The sequence below is a fragment of the Chinchilla lanigera genome, unplaced genomic scaffold (genome assembly GCF_000276665.1).
Source record: "Chinchilla lanigera isolate Chin_1 unplaced genomic scaffold, ChiLan1.0 scaffold00002, whole genome shotgun sequence".
Taxonomy (NCBI): domain Eukaryota; kingdom Metazoa; phylum Chordata; class Mammalia; order Rodentia; family Chinchillidae; genus Chinchilla; species Chinchilla lanigera.
This window is the reverse complement of record NW_004955403.1, coordinates 545261-567807: the sequence shown is the minus strand read 5'-3', so window position 1 is coordinate 567807 and position 22547 is coordinate 545261. Positions and strand designations below refer to the sequence as shown.

Below are 22547 nucleotides of genomic sequence, written 5' to 3'. Positions count from 1 at the left end.
TGTACCAGTTTAATGACTCATGATTTTATTAGTGCTGTTAATTTTACACTCTATCTTCTTTTAATCTGGCAAATATTTTTAAGTTTTAAGAGTTTAAGTTATCACTATCTACTTGGTTTTCATATAACTTATTTTAAAAAGCACTTTTTAAAAAGTAGTACAAATACATAAGTGTTTCAACCAACTTGGTGGTGAAACAACGACAGTAATCACTCAATCTGGAAGATAAAAAGTCTCATGTTCAGACTATGTAACACAGCCACAGTTTAGAAAATTTGCCCTAAAATTCTTACAGATTTTCTGATCACTAGCATGACCTATTAAACTTTTCAAAACTGAAAAATGAATACATAACTGAAATACTGGTTTTTAAAAACTGACTCTATAATGTAATCTAAGATCAGAAATGGAGATGCCCCTCCTTGCCAGTGTTTGTACAGTATGCTACCCATTAAGACACATACTAATATTTTTATTTACAAATGAACATGCAGAGAATTAAATGAGACAACTGATTGTCAACAACTGAAGTACCACAAACTGGACTCATACAAACCTCACAAAGTGAAATAGGAAAAATACCCCACTTCATTAAAATATTCACAAAAGTAGTGCAAACAAAACAATCTGCAAGAAGTTATTCTCAGTTATTCCAGTGTCTAATAAATATAATTAATTTGAGAGTACATAATGGAAATACTGAGCCTTATACAGCTGACACTACTGCAGTGAAGACATTTTATATGGTATATACACTTTTGTTTGACGATATGGTCACTGTTCCATTATGGAATCGTAAGCTTCACACTATGAACCTTTTTCAGTTACATAAGGAAATATTGCTTTTATCTGCTCCAAGCACAGTAAGGTCCAACTTCTCTCTACACTGGAAATTAATGTAATTATATTTATTTAATTTTTACAATACTCCATTATACAATACAATTAACTGGCCACCTTCGTGACAGAAAGCTGGCTGATTTAATAATTACTTTAAAGTAGCTAGAAACACTGATCAAGCCATTTTTTAAAGTTTATTTTGCACTTAAATAAATCTTCACACATATAAACAACATGGCAGCATACAACTGTTATGTGGCAGAAAATCCGTAAGGCATAAATTAGCTTAAAGAATAATATACCTATCCTTACATTTGTATAGACACCTATATTTCTAACACTTCTTCATCTGTACTTATTACCCTTCATTTTTTTCTAGATCTAATACTTTTCTTAATGAGCCGTATTCACCAACTAATAGACCAAAAATATAAAGCAACTGCAGAAATGGGAAGTGTTACATACATTACCACAGTCAAGAGAGGCAGTGGGGTGTCAGTACTCATTTGACGGGAGACAAGGTCTGATTCTGGCTCTGCTTCAGTTATGTGACTTTGTCATGTCACAACCCCTTTGAGCCTCAGTTTCCTGAGGCTGAATATGTGTGTGAGGGGGGAGACTAGCTAGAGTGTCTCTAGGGTCTCTTCTAGCACAAAAATTCTGAGTCTATTAAAAATAGGCACAGAGGAGTGGATTGGAAAAGGGTGGTAGTAGGGGTTAAGCATTTTAAGTTACAACTATTTTCCTCCTAGCTTATTAATATATTTTCATATTTTAAAACTCCAACATTAACTTCTCACTTTACATTTGGATTTTGCTTTCTAATAATATAATTTTAAATTTTATGTCACAGAGTTCCCAAAACCTTCAGATGTCTCTTTGTATTCCTTAATCCTGACACAGCTGCATCAAATCAAATTGTTTTATTATAGAAAACAAGCATTTTGTCCCCTAAATAAATTTTTCATAGGTGGATGGACTATTTTTTAAATCAAAGTTAAAAACAAAAGGTTGTCAAAGGATCAAGTATGAGTTGCTGGCATGTATTTGTTGTGGTTATAAACCTGAAACAAACCTATTTTAAATTAAGTGCCAATAAATAGTGCAGGGATTTTTTTTTTTCCACTTAGAAATTTTTAAGAGGGCCAGGGATATAGCTCAGTGGCACAGCACCTGCCTGGCAAGCACGAGGTCCTGAGTTTGACTCCCATATCAAAATAAATAAATAAATAAACATCTTAAAAAAAATTTTTTTTAAACTTAGAAAACTTTGTTAAACTAACTCATTTCATTCTGTATCATGCACAGCAAATCTAAGACCCTGAATACAAAGTTTAAACCAAAGGAAATGTTTCTTTATTGGGGTCAAGTATAACCTGAAGGAATGGAAAGCAATTAATATGAAATCATGAAACATGAATAGTTATGCATATACACAAAACCTCTAAAAAAAAAAACCTCTTATGTACACGGATGGAGATAAATGAAGTCCTCTACGATTAAAAAGTTTTAAAACTAGCTTTTCAGGTGTAACGTAAGATTAACCAAAGGGAATTTTTATCATGAATTTTACAGCTTTTGCTGTAATTTGGTATAATCCGGTTATTTCTTTTGTGCTTTAATTAAGATTATCCTTGATTTAGATGCCAGTATAGCACTGGGGACATAGCTCAGCGGCATAAGTGCCTGCCTGGCAAGGTCCTGAGTTCAATTCCCAGTCAAAAAAAAAAAAAAAAAGATGCCAGTATACACACAACTTTTTAAAACAGGTATTTTTTGCCAGGATCTCACTCCCCGTTAAATATGATGTTCCTTTCCTTACGTTCCTGAGACCTTACCTTCTTTAGTATGTGGTACACTCATATACCTCACTTATTTTTGCTGTTTTAAAATTCTTTTCATTTCTTTGACATCCCATATAAAATGAAGGGATATTTCAAACTTCTTTGTGATCTACATGTATACATATCATACACATAAATCAATAAATCACCTATCAACCTTTAGCTTTACTTTGGATTTTGGCAATACTGAGGACACTAGTTCAGGTTTTCATTGGTCTTAGAAAGATTCCAACATAAAATCACCCACCTTTTTTTTTTTTAAAAGAAAAATGCTCTTATAATTTTAAAAATTTTTAAGTATGAAAAAGCAAAAACTATTTTTCTGGTTATTTTATCAACGTCTACTATAAGTTTAATTGGCAGAAATAGAATTTTAAACTTTATTAGGAGAATAGTTGCTTTCTATAAACTCACTTTATTTTTCTTTCATGGTATTAAACCGAAAGTGTCTAAATGTTCAAAGCACTCCGCTGTAGTTTGTGGAAGGATAATTTACAGAAGTTCAAGTTAAATACTGTTTCCAAAAGTAATTATTCCCTTCTTTTTCCAAACATTAGAGCCTGAGACTCAAGAGGTCATAATAAAGTCTTATCCAACCAAATCAAAACGTAAAATTTTTTAACCAGTCATGTACTTTTGTGGCCGTATAGCAGTTACCAAATACTACTTACATACATTCAATATCCAGCTTACTGGCATGATTTCAAAGTTTTATAAAAACGAGAAACTCTGCAGATATATGATTAGAAGATACACAAATTGCATCACATTAAACACAAAGGCAGTGTGGTCCTTATAGGAGAAATCAAGTCAGTACCCCCTGGTAGAAATGTTCTATAAAAATGAGTCACATTGAAGCATCAGTGTTTTCAGCCAATTATCTGTCCCTGATATATTTCCTTGGAATATATGATCTATCAGGACTTTAAGTTTCTTAATCTAAAATATCTGACTGAATTTCGGTACATCTAGAAAGCAGCTGAAAGGGTTTCTCCAATAGTCTTGACAGCTCAGAAAATGGACTGAGAAATCCCTCTCTTTACCTGAAGACGTACAGTTCTACTTCAGTCATCATCAGCTCACAAAAGAGAAAAACACAAAATAATCAAAACCTCCCCTCACGCACAATCCCACACACACTAAACAAAATCCCTCCCCCCACAAAACCCCAGCACCAAGTCAATCATTCCTGGGAAACAGAACATGCCCCTTGGATTCTCTGATTTGTTAGCTGTTCAAACTTTAAGGAGAGAAAGGACCTTAAGTCTTGGTGGGAAGAGGGAAGACATGTTAATAATGACTAGAGAGCCATTGAGAAAGTGCATTATCAATTACACAATCAACTTAGAGCCCCAACCTCAAAGGAGGTGGTCACAAGTTGATTTAAATGCCTTAGTAATTGAACGTTTATGTCCTTAGATAAACGAAATGGGAGAAAAAGAGCCACCCTCATTTTAATGAAAAAGTGCAGCAGTCTACCACCCTCCCCGTGCTTCTTGAGAAAACGATTGCACAGACTCAGAGAAGTCCAAAGTCATAGCAGAATCTCTGAGGCACTCCTGGTTAAGAGAGAAAAAAATATGATCCAGTCATCTTCATAGTTCTACAGATTATATGAACAAACCCGTTTTTGTTTTGTTTTTAAACAAAAGCCAAAGAATCATTTCATAGGGATCATATCCAGCATTTCCTCTAACGTACCCTCAGTCTCACAGTGTTGAAATGGGACTGATCCGCCTACGATGGATTGCACATCACCCAAGGAGAAGGAAAGGCATGGAAAGGCAAACAATTTATACTGCTTCACAACACACCAACAAGGAACAGGGAGGGCACAGGAGAAGTTGGAAGGACAGAAAATAAAACCTTATTGCTGTTTCCATACAAAATACAGTGTGAATATAATAAACTAAATCAAATCTGATTGCGATGACCAGTATTTTCACAAGGTGGGATGAAGTGTCTTCTTGCACAATGAAACTTTCAGTTACAAGGAAAGCTGAAAGAGCAGAGGGAGGTGACGAAGCTACACCTGGGATATCAGCTGCATATTGAAACTTGGGGAGCGGGACTGCTTGGTTAAGGGGGCTCCTGGGCTGAGGAGCTCTTTCCCGTCACCAGCTTGACCCAGCCGGTCTTCCTGGAGGCTGATGGTTGAGTATCGGTTAGCACTGTTAGCTGCTAGATTGGTGACTCCCTCTGTGCCGACCCCAATGCTGGTACCTGCTTGACTGCCGTTTACATAGTCAAAGGATTTACTGGAGGAAGCACTGGCTGTCCGGATTAGACTCAGACTATTGGTTTTTGGCACCACCTGCCCAGCAGGCAGGCTCAGGTGTTTCTTCATTGGTGTCAGCTCAACTGAATCTACACTAAGGTCAGCCGGCTGCTGTCCATACTGTTTGCGAACTGGGCTGTCACTGGATTTGGTGGCAGAAGCTGCTTCTTTATCTTTGGCTGAACGCCCAGCTGCTACTTTCCGCAAGCTTCCCCTCTGAGAAGAGGAGGATGCTTTGGTACCAACTGGCTGGCTGCTGAGGGATGCCCCTGATGAAAACCCTTCATCGGCATCATTCAGGTTCGCAAACTCTTCTCCGTTTATGCTTTCAGCACCTAAAAACAAAGCAGACAGGCTCAGCAATAGCTAGATTAAGGGAAAGGCAGATGTGAACGACACTGACCTCATTTCGAGTAATGTTTGCTACAGGCTGCTAAAAGCCTTACTATCAGGCTTCATCTAAGTAATTTAGGAGAATAAATCAATCTACACAAAATTCTAATATATATTGTGTTTGTTTACTTTAAATTAGCCCAGCTTTGGTGAAACTCTCCAAAATGTACCTAAGTATACTAACAACATTTAGACACATAAAACTAGGTAAAACACAACATTTTGTTATCATACATCTTTATAATACACACTGTTGTTGATTTGAAATGACCACAGCTACCTATTTAAACACAGCCAACTTTTTCCTCAGATCATTTTTAACCCACCACAGAATAGACTGTACAAGAGACTGTCTTCTAATTTCAGGTATTCAGAATTACACCAAAAACTCATTCAAGCCATAGGATAAACCTCTCTAACTGCAATAAAATTTTATATTTACTTAAGTTAACTACTTCTATATGATTTTACAACTTTTAACATGGAACTAGTAAATTTTCTAACTTGTAATTAAAAAACTACATGGCTTCCAGAAATTTCACAGCCCTAACATGCACTCACTGGTCTCCCTGTTTTTCTCATCAGTTAATGTGAAGGAAATAGTATCAGGGACCAGGGGTAGGAACCTCATAGGGACATTTAAGAAGGACCTTTTTGGTCAACATTATGTATTTCTACAATATTTTAGATTCTTAGCACTGAGATATGTTACAGGGGCTGGGGATATAGCTCAGTGGCACAAGCGCCTGTCTGAGATATGTTACTGTTGTCATCACAAAATACTATACATTTAACATTTCATGCAGAATGTGCATGCAATTAATGAAAGAATCTATCTTGAGTTTTTGCAGAAAGAAAAGCATGTAGTTAAGTTGAGCTTGTAGTTTCCAGAAAGCCCAGTTCTCTTACTGAAAGTGTAATCAATCTCTTAGAAGTTAACATATTTTATTTTTTCAAAAATTGATATTGGCTTGCTACACTGCTATTGCTATTGATTTGCAAACTATTTTCCACAGACTGCAAGAAATTTTAATCTGAATCTATATAAAACATATATGAACATTGTATTTAAGGTAAATGTTAGGAAACAATCTAAACAAATACTACTTTGAGATTTTCCTAAGCAAAGTATATATAAAACACAATCTTTAACATAATACCTGGAAGAATAAAAACATATTCAGATATAGATTAGTTATTTCTTTCCTTCTAAAGAATAGAATATCCTTAAAACAAAAAGCACCTTGTTATAAAATATACTGTATACACACACACACACCCAGCAGTTTAATAAAGTTTATCACCATGCAAAGCCATGTGAAAATGCATTTACCAACAAGAGTAGCAGCTGACACCACTTCTCTCAACCCCCTCAAAAGAACTGTATAAAATATACTCCAAAATAAGGACTTCTTATTCTATGGAATCATTTCAGTAATTTATTTAAAATTAGTATAAAAAACCCCCAAATGCCCAGAAACAGATAGTTACTGGTTCAGAATTAATGTTAGTGATATAAAACTGGGAACAAACAGAAATGAATTGTTGGGTTTACCTAATTAAGAAAAGAGACTGAGAGACTTAGTGCTAGCTTTGAATTTTGCCACATGCAGATCTGATGCCCAAGCAATATGGCCATAAAAGAGATGATGACAACATAAAGCCACCATGCAAGAGAATCTATTAGTGGTTTACATACTACGAAACCTGTTTCATTGTAAGGGAACACTGACCATACTTTCATCACAGGCACTGTCTTCACTTTAGTGATGGATGATGGGCTATTTTCCCTTCAATTTCAACATATAATAAACAATTTAAATTGGAAACTTTAAAACTTTTTTTAAAAAGTCATTAATCCAAAAGCTCCAGCAAACTACAAAATCACCAAGGACTGACTGATTGATTGATTGACTGATTTGAGACAGATTCTGGCTATGGAGTCTAGGCTGGTCTTGGAAGTTATTTTTATTTTAAATTTTAATTTAATTTTATTTTTGTCTTTTTGAGACAGGATCTCGCTATGCAGTTCAGGCTGGCCTTGAGCTCACTTTGTAGCCCAGGCTGGCCTCGAACTCGCAATGATCCTCCTGCCTCAGCCTCCCGAGTGCTGGGATACAGGCATGTGCCACCACATCCAGCTCGGTCTTGAAGTTATTATGGAGCCCAGGTCAGCCTTGAACTTGTGACCATCCTCCTGCCTCAGCCTCCCAAGTTCTGGGATTACAGGTCTGCATCACCATGCCTAGCCCAACTTTTAATAATCTTTCTTTCTGTTTACAAAAACTTCAAGGAATAAAAAGGGCAACTGTGTCTCAAAACATATTTCCTCTTTCATTTTGTCCCTACATGACACTATTCACAATCCAAAAAACTGAAAATAATTTTTAGTGAATGTTTCTCTTAATAGCTGCCTTTCCTATACATTCAGCTTCTACTAACAGATTTAAAACTACAATCTAAGATATTAAAAAGTAAGTTTTTAGAAATTTCAAACATTTTTTTAGAAATTTCAAACAAAATTAACTCTCCTGTCCTTGTGGCTACACTCTCCCATTCCCCTCCCTAAACTGAAATTTTGCCAGAAAAAGGGTATTTTAATGTTTAATAGGATACCAAAAAGAAATTACTATTCTGGTTCCTTTTTCAAAGTGTATGACCTCTGCTGGGTGTGGTGGCATAAGCCTGTAATCCCAATACTTGGGAGGCTGAGGCAGGAAGATCACCAAGAGTTCAAGGCTAGCTTGGGCTATATGATGAGTTCAAGGACAGCCTAGACCACACAATGAGATTCTGTCTCAAAAACAAACAAAAACAAAAAGTATATGGCTTCTGATTAATTGGAAGCAATGCTTCAGACTAATATGACACTTTCTGTAATTTCATCAAGTGTTAAAAACTAAAATAATACTATATTTAGCACAAATATCCCTGACACTCTTATAATGGTGCAGGTCAAGTGGCTCGCTGAATCATTAAGAATGTTGGAAGATGGGCTGATGCTCAGTGTCGGCCAACTCCAAGTCCCACATGTACTCATAGTCTCATCGTATGCATTTATGTAAGATACAACTGACTGACTGCTACGAACAACATGAAGAGTTATAAAAATGAAGACAGGAAGGTTGCATCTTCCATAGCCATATACAGAGGGACTTCTAAAACAGTGCCACTCTTTGGGTCCCTAGGTCATGCGCATGCAACACTGTTCCTAAGGTCAATCTGGGCAGACAGGCCAGGAGACAGAGGGCAGACATAGGTTCTTACTGAGCATGCTCACATCTCTAAAGCACCAAAGAGCAAGAATTCCTTCAGGTGGAAGTTTACTGCTTTATGGATGTTTGGTCTTTGTACTAAGTAAAAATACATAACCTCTTTTACAAATGCTTGGTTCATTTCATAATTGCGTAAAGGCTCCATGGTAGCAATGTGTTCAGTAATGAAAACTAACTGTTCTGTATTTCACAAAGCTAACTCCTGTAGGGTTATATGCAAAACAGCAAGTAGAAATGTTTTCTGGCAGAAAGAAAATGTTCTTTCACAGGGATAGGGAGGTGGGTGTAAAGAAACAGTTTTGAGAGGCCTACATTGTAGCAAAAAGGATCTACTACGGTTTTGACCTCTATATAATATATTCAATTCCGTTTGGGAGCTATATAAACAAGCATTAAATGAAGTTATAATGTGTAGTAGGCACCAGGGTAGCACATTTATAGTGGAAAGATGCCAGTAATTCACGAGTTAGACCTAATTAACTTGATCTACAGATTGTAAAAAGCCAATCAATACTAGTACATTCTGCCCAAAGGATAAGGCATTCTTGCTAACTCAACACCCTACAGAATTACAGATAAACTGGGCCAGTTGCACTTCAATTTCCCAAGTACACTAAATTCTAAAAATCTCTTCACAGACTTTATTATTTTTTTCTTTTCTTTTTATTAGGAACTGAGCTCAGGCCTCACGCTTGCCAGGCAGGCACTGTGCCACAGAGCTAAACCCCCAGCCCTCTTCACAGATTTTTAAACATTAAATTATTATATAAATACATTCATGTTGACTAACAAGGCTCATGTCCATTGGGTGCATTTTCCCTCTAGAATAAACATGCTCAGTAAGGGAAAAACTCCAAGCACTTGCAGACCGTGGGAGACAGGCCCTGCCTTGTTAGTAGCCATGCCAAGCTGCTCTTGGATTACACGGGATGTACACTCCAGGCCAGCACAAAGGGTAACTGAAGATTGTACCTAATCTGGTGCTAGGCATAGGGGAAGAGGGTTGCTTTGCAAGGAAGAGCTAGTACACCCTGGGGTGGTAGAAACACACACTAGAATGGAAAGATGTTCTGCAGGGGGAGAGAGAACCAGGATCCTTCTCCAGCAACTGCCTCACTGACTTCTGCCTCCTCATCTCTGTCCTACCCTCTGTTGTGGCTGCTGCTGAGTTGGGCTCCGACGAGCGGTGCTCAGGGGTCCTGCGCACCAGCACCTCCCCCTCTTGCACACGTTTGATCCCTAGGTCAGTGGAGCCGTGTTGGATCGGGGAGCCAGGAATACTCGAGTCAGCCTCGTTTGAGAAGTCAAAGCCATCTGGGATTCAACATATAACATTTTAGTGCTTTTGTGCTGCTCTAGTCTTTTCTGAGCATTTTGACCCAGGTAGATAAGAGAATGTACATATGGATATGATATTAACACAAACATTACTAATATAGTTACATGTGTGTGCATTGCTTGCACACACATAGGCAGCAGATGAACAATGTGAGGTTTGCAAATGAATAGAACAGCAAAATAGGGATCATTAAAATGGCAACTGATGTCTCTTTGGCAAGACAGCCTGACTATTCAAGTCTATGAAATATTGCTGGGCTCAGCACTCATAAATAAGGAAAAGCAAAGACAAAAATCTAAAATCAAGGACCAATTCTTTTCATTTCGGTACCAGAAATCGAACTCAGGACCTTGCACTTGCCATGCAGGCGCTTGTGCCACTGAGCTATATCCCTGGCCCAAGAATCAATTCTTTATGGGTTGCTTTATCATACTGTCAGTTTGGCCAGTTAGTTTCCTCCCACAGTGCTCATACATGCACCTGTTTTCTCCCCAGTAAGTAAACAGGTTTAAAGCAACTTTTTTCCTACTGTTATTACAAGTTCAAAAAAATATGAAAATTAACCTGGTTTTATTTTCTGTTTTAACATTCATAGAGCAGTCTAACATCTTTATTCATATTCATATTCATATATACTGACACTAAAACAATTTTAAACATTTAATGCCCCCCTCCTTTTTTAGTCTTTTTGAAACAAAGTTTCACTATACAGTTCAGGCTGGCCTTGAACTCACTTTGTAGCCCAGGCTGGCCTTGAACACCCAGCAAGCCTCTTGCCTCAGCCTCCTGAGCGCTGGGATCACAGGTGTGCACCACCATACCCACCTCTAGTGCTATTTTTAAAAACCAAAAATTTTTAGAGCTCTATATGGCAACATGACCTGTGCAATCTAATAAACGTACTTGATATGTAAGAACAGACTGTGGGGGGGCTTTACCCTTACCTTCTCTTCTCCATCTGTGACGACGGATTGAAGCTGTTGTGATCGCAGTCCGAGAAATCCTCGGCACTGTCGGGGTGACTTCTACTTTCAGGACTTTCTGGCCTTCTTGGGAGGAATCGGGAGCATCAAATGGAAGCGAGTTTTTCATTGCATTGGCAACCTACAACGATAACGTAAGTCTATACAAATTTACAACCAACCTACACTGTTTGGTTATTCTGCACTTTGTGTTTCCATAAATCTTTTACATATGTCTTTAAACTTGTACTGCTGTAACATACAGAAGCACAAAAATAGCAGAAAGGTTTGTATTGCCAATGTTCTTTGTTCTCTTTCTCTCTTTTTTGTTTCTTTGAGACAGAGAATCATTAGGCTAGCCTTTAACTCACACTCTCTAGTCTAGGCTGACCCTGAACGAAGTAATCCTCTTGCCTCAGCCTCCCAAGCGCTGGGATTACAGGTGTGCACCACTACACCCAGCCTGGGTTGTAATTTTTTAAGTAGGCTTTTAAATAAATGTACTATAGACTCCTTTAAGTTAACTTTTAAAGAGAAAACTCATTTAACATTTGGGTCTTGGTATAAACTAAGTTAGAATTAAGTTTCTGATTGTTCAGATGTTAAATAACATGCCAAACTTAATCCCTTGCAAGCATTAGAATTCTCCACGTCTACATACTTCAGCATTAGGTCCCCTTACTTTCTGCTAAGTTGGGTGAGCTTAGCTAAGCTTACTAGCTAAGTTGGGTGATTAGTAACTGGCATCAGACCCGTCCATGTTCTGTAACTGGACAGCACTGATCTGGCAAGGGCTGTAAACTAGTACACCATCTTCCTCCCTTCTCTACTGGTGTGGGCTGGAGCAACCTGGACAGACAGATAAGACTGACCAGCTCATCAGAAGACCTGTTGCCTGTTCCGAGGCTGATGGAGGGGGAAAAGGTAGGTCTCCTGAGTTTAGCCTTTATCATTTTCTATAGACAATGCTGACTTATGTGCCAACTATTCTCTTGATCATATGGCTTTAATTGTGAATAGGGGCCACCTACTCCCTTACATGTGATACCTTGGAAACGTTATTTTAATTTAATTTATGAGACTGTTGCAAGGATAGATCAGGAATTTTAAGTTTCATAAATACAAAATATTATGTTGAAGATTAATTGTTATCTATTTGTTTTAATGTAAACTCAGGGTAACATTAAGAATGGTGAGCCAAGCTGGTGACACATACCTACCTATAATCCCAGCACTCTGGGAGGCTGAAACAAATTTGGGAGGATTGCAAGTCTGAGTCCTATCTGGACAACTTAGCAACTTAGATGCTGTCTCAAAATAAAAAATAAGGGCTGGGGATATAGGTCAGTGTGAAGGCTCTGAATTTCAACCCCTCACGCTCACTAAAAGGCTTTTATTGTTTTTGTTGGGGTTTTTTGTTTTTTTTTTTGTCTTTTTGAGACAGGGTCTCGCTATGCAGTTCAGGCTGGCCTTGAGCTCACTTTGTAGCCCAGGCTGGCCTCAAACTTGCAACGATCCTCCTGCCTCAGCCTTCCGAGTGCTGGGATTACAGGCGTGCACCAAATCCCAGCACTTGGGAGGCTGAGGCAGGAGGATTATTGCTTGTGAGTTCGAGACTGGGCTACAAAGTTAGGTCAAGGCCAGCCTGAACTATATAGTGAGATCCTGTCTCAAAAGAGACAGGAAAAAAAAGCATAAATAATATTTATAAAATACAACATAAGCTTAAAAAGTAGAAAGCAATAAATCTCCACAGTTAAATCACAAAGACATCTAGACATCCTCTGTCTTATGTCTATTTCCTTTCCACTTTATATTAATTAATATTTTTCTTTAATATAAATTCTCAAACATGTAATTTTATCAAGTACATAAATTACTGTGGAACATTCAGACTATTTCTTTTCCTTTGCAATTAAATAACACTGTAACATTGTGCTTATTAATCATTTGGGTATTTAGTTTCCTGGGATACACGGTTAAAAAATCAAAGAAAACACACGAACTACCAAAGTGCTTCTGCAGAGGGGTGGTCAGAGTTGTGTCAATACCTTGACACCGAATACCCTCTCCACGCACCCAGTGGGGACTGACATTCGTCAGGTAACCACTCCTTTATGTTTCTGTCAGTTTTTTTTTTTGTACTGAGAATGGAACTCAGGACCTTGTGTTTGCCAGGAAGGTGCTTGTGCTGCTGAGCTATAGCCCCAGCCCTCCTTTACATTTCTGATACTTGCTGTTTTTGAGGGGTGTATGTAATCTTTTCTGTTGAATAGCATTTTTTTGGGGGGGACAGGGTCTTGCTGTGCAGTTCAGGCTGGCCTTGAGCTCACTTTGTGGCCCAGGCTGGTCTTGGATCCTCCTGCCTCAGCCTCCTGAGTGCTGGGATTACAGGTATGTGCCACCACGCCTGGCTGAATAGCATTTTTTTTTTTTTGGTACCGGGAATCAAACTCAAGACCTTGTGCTTGCCAGGCAGGCGCTCTGCTGCTGAGCTAAATCCCCAGCCCCCCTGAATAGCATTTTAACTGTGCTTTTCCCGTTGTTATTCCTACTGAGAATATTTTTGTTTGTGCACTGCACATTAATGCTGTTTACGTCAATCACTTTGCTAAGAGTGCCTTCCCCACTCACGATCCCCTGCCTCCAGCCTCCCACATTCTGCCAGCACTACGGGTTTCTAGAGAACTCAGTAATTACTTAAGACCTTTTCTTCTCTCTTAAAGGATTTAAAAACAGTTATTGTTTTATATGAACTTTATTTTACCTTTTATTTTAACCCAATAGTGCACTTTAAGGTATAGGCATATTTAATAAATAACTCACCAATAGTGGTTGAGAAAAGAGTTCTAGTTGAGCTCTGTAAATGATATCATCAAGAACTTCCTGGCCAAGGTCCCACTGTCCATTATACCTGTGGAAAAGGAGAAAATTTACTGGGTTTTTGCTTTATTTTTTTGTTTGTTTGTTTTTTTCTTCCGGTACCAGGAATTCAGCTCATGATCTTGCGCTTGCCAGGCAGGCGCTGTGCCACTGAGCTAAATTCCCAGCACCCTTTACTGGGTTTTTGTTGTTTACTTTTGAGACAGGGTCTGGCTATGTAGTCAGCCCAGCCATGAACTCACTATGTAGCCCAGGCTGGCCTCAAACTTGGGGCAATCTTCCTGCCTCACCTTCCCAAGTGCTGGGATCACAGACATGCGCTACCACGCCTGGCCAACTTGTCATCTTTAGCAAGTATCTCTAATCTTTAACAAAACTTACTTTGTTTTTGTGTTTCAAGACAGGGTCTCACTGTGTAGTTCAGGCTGGCCTCAAACTTGGGGCAATCCTCCTGCCTCAGCCTCCTGAGTCATGGGGTTACAGGTGTGCACCACCATGCCGGGAAAAACACAACTTTTTATGTTTTAAATTTTTATTTTATTTTATTTTATTTTTGTCATCTTGAGACAGGGTCTCACTATGCAGTTCAGGTTGGCCTTGAGCTCACTTTGTAGCCCAGGCTGATCTCAAACTCACAATGATCCTCAAGCCTCAGTCTCCCAAGTGCTAGGATTACAGGCGTGCGCCACCACGCCTGGCTCCACTACTTTTTTATTGTTCCAAGTCCTACTATTGCAGTTTTAAAACACGCTGTTTCATACCAGTCCTGAGTGCTGGGATTACAGGTGTGTACCACCGTGCCCAGACACTCCTATTTGTTTGTAAACTGTCCTAATTTGGAGTATAATAAGAAAATGAAGATTTCAAAACCATGTTTTAAGTAGTTTAGAGGCAGGGGTGGTGACCTTGTTTCAAGAAGCCAAAAACAAAAAGTTTCTTCATATAAACTATCTTCTATGTTTTGATATTCTGAGTAACCTAATTCATACATTCATGAAATCTTGGGTTATAAACAATGTACATACATACATAGTTTTCTACACAGAAAGCCTCACAATTCCTAAGATGATTCCAATTTAAGTATCTAATTATGTTATACAATGGCTATTTAAAAAGTACTGAAAACAAATCATATTGGAAAAACAAGATTTTTGTTCCACTATGCAACGAATAATTCTGTATTATTTCTGATAAAAGAAGAAAGGAAATATGAAGAATATCCAAACATTAGGAAGAGTTCATGAATTGCATATTCCACCTACTTACATGGCATAATAAACCCCTGTGAGAAGCTGCACCATAAATTCAGGATCCAATACTATTCGACCACAGAGTTCTTTCCAGTGTTTTTCATGTTGTCGAGGAAACCCACTCACACAAACCCTGGGGAAATACAGTATTTACCATTTGTGATTTCCTGATTCAGAAATTAACTTTTTTGCTTTCATAATCTCACTTATCCAATTGTTCATCTTCAAGTATTTAATGACGCCTGGCATATGTCATTACCCTGGGCCCAGGATACAGTCATAAACAGGTGAAAGACTGAAATGTGTGCTTTTATACAGCCTGCATCCTACTGGACTTTCATCTGTAAAGCAGTAAATTTTTCTCAAGCAGCTAACAACTTCTTTGACAAACACTCCCCTTCCCTTGTCAAACACATACACGCCTTTTATTCACCTCAAATTTTATCACAGAGAACTACTAAGTGCAGAAATCATCTCAAAGAGATGTTTCAAAATACTGTCTGTAAAGCCAGTTTTACTTACTTGACACTTTTATGGTTTTATTTAAGCAGAATAAAATGTGCACATGAGCCATTTATTCACTTTGGCACCACGCAGCCCAGCACTGGCACTGGTGCTTCTGATGCCAGCCTGGGCTGCTCCTTCCCGATAGGAAGCTGGGCGAGCGGTCTCAGATAGCAAGGCTACTGCTCAGTGGCGCACTCCAGCTCCTCCAGGCTATAGGCAAGGACACCCAGAAGCCAGTAGGCAGAATGGGCTTTGTTTCCTCCTTGCTTCCATAACTAAGATCTATCCTTGAATCTCTGTGCCCTGTGATCAGTATCCCAGGTTTCTTCCAGTTACACGTGTTCTGGCGCATCCGTGTGAGCCATGGCAAATGAATTTATGGCTCCTCTTCCTGCAGCTCTGGGCAGTGAAGAGTCTGAGAGCAGTCTCGACGCCCACAGGAGATGCTGCCACCTCAAAGGTATGAGAATCAGAGAGCTGGGGGCTGTTTCCAATCAACGAACCATGAACCTTCCCTACCTTCCATCCATCCCACTGAGATCCTTCCAAAAATACTACTCTTAATAATTATCAAATGTGTAATGTGCTTTTATTATCTTACTAAATTAATTTTTAGTATTTAGTACCTTATGGCCTCAATAAATTTTCAAAAATTTCATATATACACACATATATTAACTACAGCTAAGTGACTACTAAAATATTCCAAGTTATCAATGGCATTACATTAAGATACAATAGTGTGGGGAAAGTGGAGTAGAAATTCAGTTTTAAGAAGAAAAAGCAATAGCATAATGACAGACTATTAAAGAAGAGGCCTGCTCGTGTATTCTTCAGCAGATGCTGGTGTGTAGCAAACCTTTCGTGGTACTTTACATACATTTCAAATAACCCAGTGGGCTCTCTGACTCTCGCTTTCTCAAGTCCATGTGTGGACTGCAAGCCAAGAAGAGCACCTTCACCGGGAACCTAACTGGCCAGCACCTGGATCGTGGACTTTCCAGTCTCCAGAACTGTAAGAATAAACTGCTATTGTTTCATCCCAAACATAAATAACCCAATGGTTATTAAAAATTATCCCCCAGCAGGCATGGTAGCACACGCCTGTAATCCCAGCACTGGGGAGGCTGAGGCAGAAGGATCACGTGCGAGGTTGAGACGAGCCTGGGCTACAAAGTGAGTTTAAGGCCAGCCTGAACTGCATAGCAAGATCCTGTCTCAAAAAGACAAAAACAAAAAACAAAAAACAAAAAACAAAACAAACAAAAAAATTACCTCAATGTTTACATATTGGAAATTGTATCATATACAACTAAAAAGATAGAAAAATGTTGAAGCTAGGCAAGGTGGTACACACCTGTAATCCCAACTACTTGGGAGGTAAAGGCAGGAGAATCTCATGTTTAATAGCAAACCTGGTAGCTCAGTGGGAAAGGGTTTACTTATAGCACATTCAAGCCCCTGGGTTCAATACCTGGCACTACCGCAAAAAAAAAAAAAAAAAAAAAGATGAGAAACATAAAATGTCAGCTTAAAAATGTATAAAAGGTACTAAGCTTCTCAAAATTCTTTAGGGAGATACGTAAACAAGTGTTAGAGGACTAGTAGCCTTTTGTTACTAAGAAATCATTAAAGATGATACTAATGCTCCCAGTAAGAGGCCTGGCATGTTTCTTTTAATTTTTTTTTTTTTTTGGTTTTTCTCTGGTACCGGGAACCGAACTCATGACCTTCCGCTTGCCAGGCAGGCGCTTTTGCCACTGAGCTAAATCCCCAGCCCCTGTTTCTTTTAATTAATCCAAAACAGCCACTTAATAAATTTATCTGTAGATGGAAGAGAAGGGCTTAAACAATGCACTTTCTAGAAAACAGAATCTAAGTTAACAACAACTATGTTAACCATTAATATTATTAGAGGCTCATTTAAAAATATTATCAAGGCAGTCATACATTTACTTCAGAGAATCTGTAAAATCACTGATGGAACATCTAGACTGGGTTTCTCTCAATTAGCAAAATTAATGTTTTGTGATAAAAAGGACCACTCTTCCCAGTAACACAAAGCATGCAAATGTGGCCCAAGTATTTGCTATGCTCCTTTCTAGGATTTGCATCCTGCCTCCTCAAGGCAGAGCTGTAACTTGCTTCCAACAAAAGGCTGCAAAGTCATTAAAAGTTCACAATCTCAGGATTCTGTGGACTAAGATGCTCAGCCCGTGGCTTGGAGAAGCAGGCTGCCACACCACAGGGTTGTGGTGCCGGGAGGTCCATGCGGCGTGGAGCTGTGGGTGGACCAAGCCCTTAGTCCTCCGGGCACAGACAGGATTCTGCCCACAGAGTGCCAACCTGGGCAAGAGACTGCAGCTCCAGAGGATGCCCTCCTTCCAGTCTGGCAAGCCCTAAGCAGAGTACCCAGCTAAGCCGACCTAGATTCCTGGCCCCTACACACCGTGAAATCACAAATGTGTCATGTTTTAAAAAAGATGAGTAATCTGTTATGCAGCAACAGAAAACTAATACACTATTCAACCTTTTGGAGGGGTCAGTTTCCTCAAGTAAAAATCAGTTGGACAGGATAAACTTGGAGCCAAAATTCTGGGACTTTACATTACTTAAATCTTTTTCTATAGTGGAAATTTAAATTTTAGCCAAGTATGTCCAAATTATTAGAAATTCTGATTGAGATTATAATCAATGAGACACACAGAAGCACCCCCACATACATCAGCACACACACAAGCACAGAGATAACTGGTATCGTGGCTATGTTCTCTCCAACACTGGGACAGTTATCTATGAAATGTATAAAAGGAAGTTCTAGATTTTTCCCCAAGTACAACCCTTTGAACCTTGGAAAGAGGACCTGACCAATCCAGACCCAGAGATAGGAAACTATTTACTCAACACTCTCAACACAAGTTATAAAATGTGCCGTCTAGGAAATGGTATCACTAGACAATCCTAAACTTAGATGTTTTGACCTAAGTCCTGTTCAAGCAGGAAATACTCCTTTTATGCTAAAATAATTTTCAAGAAGTCAAGAGGGATAATACATCTTCCTATAGGGACATAAATTCTGTTAACTGCTGTGCCATGAGAGATTGGAATACAGTCTGGCTAATAACAAACTCGGTAAGTATTTGTCAAATGAATGAATATGAAAGTTGACAATAATTACTCTTCTCACCTGGAGCCCATCTGACAAAGGGACTGGTAAGAAGAGGCCGGCATATACACAATGGCAGAGTTATAACACAGCATGAGAAAACTCAGGACTTCAAACCTAGGGAGAGAAAAAGGAAAAAGTCTTACAAAAAATATTTCTGCCAGAGTCTGCAGTAAATTATCTATTTAGGGGATAGTTATAATATTGCCTTCATATTGATCTTCACAATTTCTCAGGCAGATATTACAGCAGCTTCCTCAGTGGTGTCTGTATCTACATCCTCTGCTGCCTTCTCTATGTTTTCTTTGAAACAAATCACCATGCCATCAAAAGAAGCCTATCTCCCTCCCGACTGTACCATAAAATCCAAACCTCACAGTCTTTAAAGTCACCCTCAACCCATACATTCAGTCTTATTCCCTCCACTGCCTCCATGCATACCACACGTTGCTCCTCCTACCATCCCACGAATATGTCATCAACTTTCCTAACCCCCGTGCTTTTATGCTTGTTGCTCCATCTTGCTAGTATATACCTTTTCTTTTCGTGTTGTGCTAGGCATATGCCCTACCACTGAGCTACACCCTAGTGCAATGGTGGCGAACCTTTTAGAGCTTTCAGTGATGACAAACAGCCTGCTGCAGTATGTGTACCCTACGTTTGCCACCACTGCTCTAGTGCATTAGTCACTTCTTTAAATCTGTAACCTACACAAGCTTCTCCACATGTTAAGCACATTCATAATGATAGTACTGCTGGGTCTGTTGTACAAATGCTATGTGGAATACAGATGTCCAAAGAAAAATATTTGTTTTTACTTAAGAGAGCCTCAGTGGAAGACCAGAGGATGGCCTGATCAGTAACTAATTCTGCCGTGGCCCAAAAGAAGCCTGGCCTTTGCTTCTAGGAAGTAATCTATGTCATATCTGATAAAAGCATCTGTTTAGGGCTGGGCCTGGTAAAACAAATTATGGTGGCCCTATCTACATATGACCTTTCTAGGGGGACTGGCCACACCAGAAAGAACCACCATGTGCTTTAATGTAGAGACTTCAGATCACCTGTATCAGCTGGCAAGGAGACCAGGATTGACCTCACGACTAATTAATCTAATAATTCATGCCTATATAATGAAGCCTCCACCAAACCTGGATACCACAGCTTGAGAGAACGTCCCTAGAGATCAACACACTCTGCACTGTCACACATTTGGGTCCTGATTCCCTGGCAAAGCACAAGTCTTCCCACACTTGACCCTACACATTTCTCCCTTTGGCTAACTTTAATCTGTATCTAAGCCCTAAAATACACCTTAACTCTTGAGTATAAAAGTTTTCAAGGAATTCTGAGTCTTTCTTATACCTTATTAAACAAGAGGGTGCAATAGCAAACACTGAATTGCTATTAGAAATGAGGACAGGCTAGGGATGGGCAACTTTGCAGTTTGTCTGATTTCTGGTACTAGTTCCAATCTACAATCCAAAAAGCAAGGTGTAGAAGTGATAAAAAACAAAACATAAAAAAACAACCAAAAGCAAGGTGTAGACAGCAAATAAATAGCTTGAAGGGCAAGTCTTTAAACTGCAACACTAAAACATGAGTCTTGGTTTGGCTGACTCCCTGCCCAGACTTTGACTTCTTACACAAGATGACCATAACTTAATACTAACACCAGAGAGAAGTTATTTTACTGTGACTCAAGAAACTCTTATCCAAAACACCTGGGACAAGAAATATTTCAAATTCTGGATTCTTTAAAAACAATTTTTAAAGCCGGGCATGGTGGTGCATGCCTGTAACCCCAGTATTCGGGAGGCTGAGGCAGGAGGATTGTTGCAAGTTCAGAGATCAGTGTGGGCTACAAAGTGAGCTCAAAGCCAGCCCCAACTGCATAGCGAGACCCTATCTCGAAAAAAAAAATTTTGTTGAGTTCGAGACCAGCCTGGGCAACCAAGTGAGCTCAAAGCCAGCCTGAATTGCATAGTGAGACCCTATTTCAAAAAGACAAAAAAAAAACCACCAAACAAAATTTTTTTTGGATTTCAGAATGTTTGTGTACATATAATGCGGTATCTTAGGGATGGGGCCCAATCTAAAGACACATTCATTTATATTTCATGTATTCCTTACACAGAGCCTGAAAGTAATTTTATACAATATTTAGTGCACTGCCTTCTGATTGTGTCCCAGTCACATGAGGTCAGGTGTGGAATTTTCTAATCGTGGTATCAGGTTGGTACTCAGAAAGTTTCAGATCTTAGAGCATTCTGAATTTCTGATATGCAGATTAGTGATGCTCAACCTATTTAAGAACTCATTTCATCAGTGTGAAGTAGTCAACTTTTGGATTCTTCTTGTATCAAACTTCAACTGAAGTAATTACAGTCACTTACTATGCCTAAGTTCGCAATCATTACTCTATAGGTTTGACTATTACCGGTTCTGCGCAGTGAATGTTTCTCTCTGAGGATGAAGATCACTGTAAACAACTCTGATGAGGTCATGCTGACACAAAGCACCTTCCGTCAAAGCCATGGACCCAATCGTTGAGGGCTACAAAAATAAGGCACAGTATGAGGCAGGATCTTTAAGATCAAGTACTCCTCTGCATCATGGAATCATATTTCATTTTGTTTAAATAAAAAGCACATTCAGATAATTTATTTCTCTTTCAAAACCTTTTCTACTTCTCAATTATACAAGTCCTACAGCTTCTTTGGGAAATTATGTGTGTAAAATATATGAAATAAAAATATACTGCTTAAGTATTTAAAGGTTGTAGAACGGTTCCATATTTAGGAAAGAATAAGAAAAATTCTGAAAAGACTAAAGGTTAAAAATAAATCAATTTTAATTTGCTTGTACCAGAACACCGAATATAACCACCTGTCATTATACAATGCAAACAAACATTAAAGACTGTGATCAAAGGGTTCTTTATTTTGTTTTGGTTTTGTCTTTTTGAGATGGGGGTCTCACTATGCAGTTCAGGCTGGCCTTGAGCTCACTTTGCAGCCCAGGCTGGTCTCAAACTTACAACAATCCTCCTGCCTCAGCTTCCAAAGTGCTGGGATTACAGGCATGCACCACCACGCCTGGCTACCAAGGGGTTATTTAAAACTGACATAACTGATTTCATGTTTCTCAATTTAGAAGAGCCACCTATTCATTAGTGCTTTACTACCTTCCATTTTATTTCATAACATGATACAAAGAACTTAGTTAAAATCTATTACTCTGAAATCTTCTATGCTAAAATGAGTCTAGGCTAAATAAGAGACACTCTATTTCTAACACCAAAGTCCCACAGGAATTAATTAAGAAAACCAGCTACACACAGCTATGAAACAAGCAGGCTATTGTGTGTTGACAGGAAAATAGGATATGATTTTTAGAGCAAAGTTCTTTAAATGCTTTCTTCACAACAACTTTGTGCCCTAACGGCCACTTAGAAACCACAAGCTTGATTGGATTCATAATATACTCCTCTATTGGATTTTATTAAGAAAGCAGGAAGGAAGAATTCAGCGTAACAGGGATCATCTATCTACCTCTACAGGCAAATGTTCTTGTTTCCTTCACCAGAAGTATGTTACTGAACAGCTAGAATATGTCTAGACTCTTTTACACGGAAATACAAGTATTAACATTCTTCGAAGTTATTTACCTAAAGAATAAAAATGAATTAATCTAACAGATAATTTTGAAGCAATATAAAAGACCTTAAAATACAATACTTTTGAAAATTCATTAAAAATTAACGAAGTTAAAAATGCTGATGGAAGAATAAAAAATAAACAAGGACTAGAG

At 38.7% G+C, this 22547-nt stretch overlaps 1 protein-coding gene and 1 long non-coding RNA gene across 13 annotated transcripts in view; one reads left to right on the top strand and one right to left on the bottom strand.

The window, feature by feature from the left end:
- Positions 1-3298: 3298 nt before the first annotated feature.
- Fam126b (family with sequence similarity 126, member B) overlaps positions 3299-22547 on the bottom strand; it is an 80839-nt gene continuing 61590 nt past the window's right edge. For 8 of the 10 annotated variants that reach the window (XM_005373218.2, XM_005373222.2, XM_005373219.2 and 5 more), the window contains 7 exons: positions 21175-21290; positions 18759-18854; positions 15081-15197; positions 13758-13845; positions 10914-11073; positions 9777-9944; positions 3299-5297 (listed from right to left, as the gene is read on the bottom strand). In XM_005373218.2, coding sequence (XP_005373275.1) covers positions 4711-5297; positions 9777-9944; positions 10914-11073; positions 13758-13845; positions 15081-15197; positions 18759-18854; positions 21175-21290 — 1332 coding nt within the window. In that variant the 3' untranslated portion in view covers positions 3299-4710. The remainder of the gene's footprint in view (positions 5298-9776; positions 9945-10913; positions 11074-13757; positions 13846-15080; positions 15198-18758; positions 18855-21174; positions 21291-22547) is intronic. The other 2 variants (XM_005373224.2, XM_005373225.2) reach the window with 2 other exon arrangements.
- On the top strand, positions 11003-21250 carry LOC106148008. 3 transcript variants are annotated; one of them, XR_001233099.1, is made up of 5 exons: positions 11003-11086; positions 11709-11855; positions 15969-16031; positions 16496-16586; positions 21162-21250. It is a non-coding gene; the product is annotated as an uncharacterized LOC106148008 (long non-coding RNA). The 3 variants fall into 3 exon arrangements; XR_001233096.1 differs by having other exon boundaries at positions 16412-16586; XR_001233100.1 differs by lacking the exon at positions 11709-11855 and having other exon boundaries at positions 11004-11086; positions 16412-16586.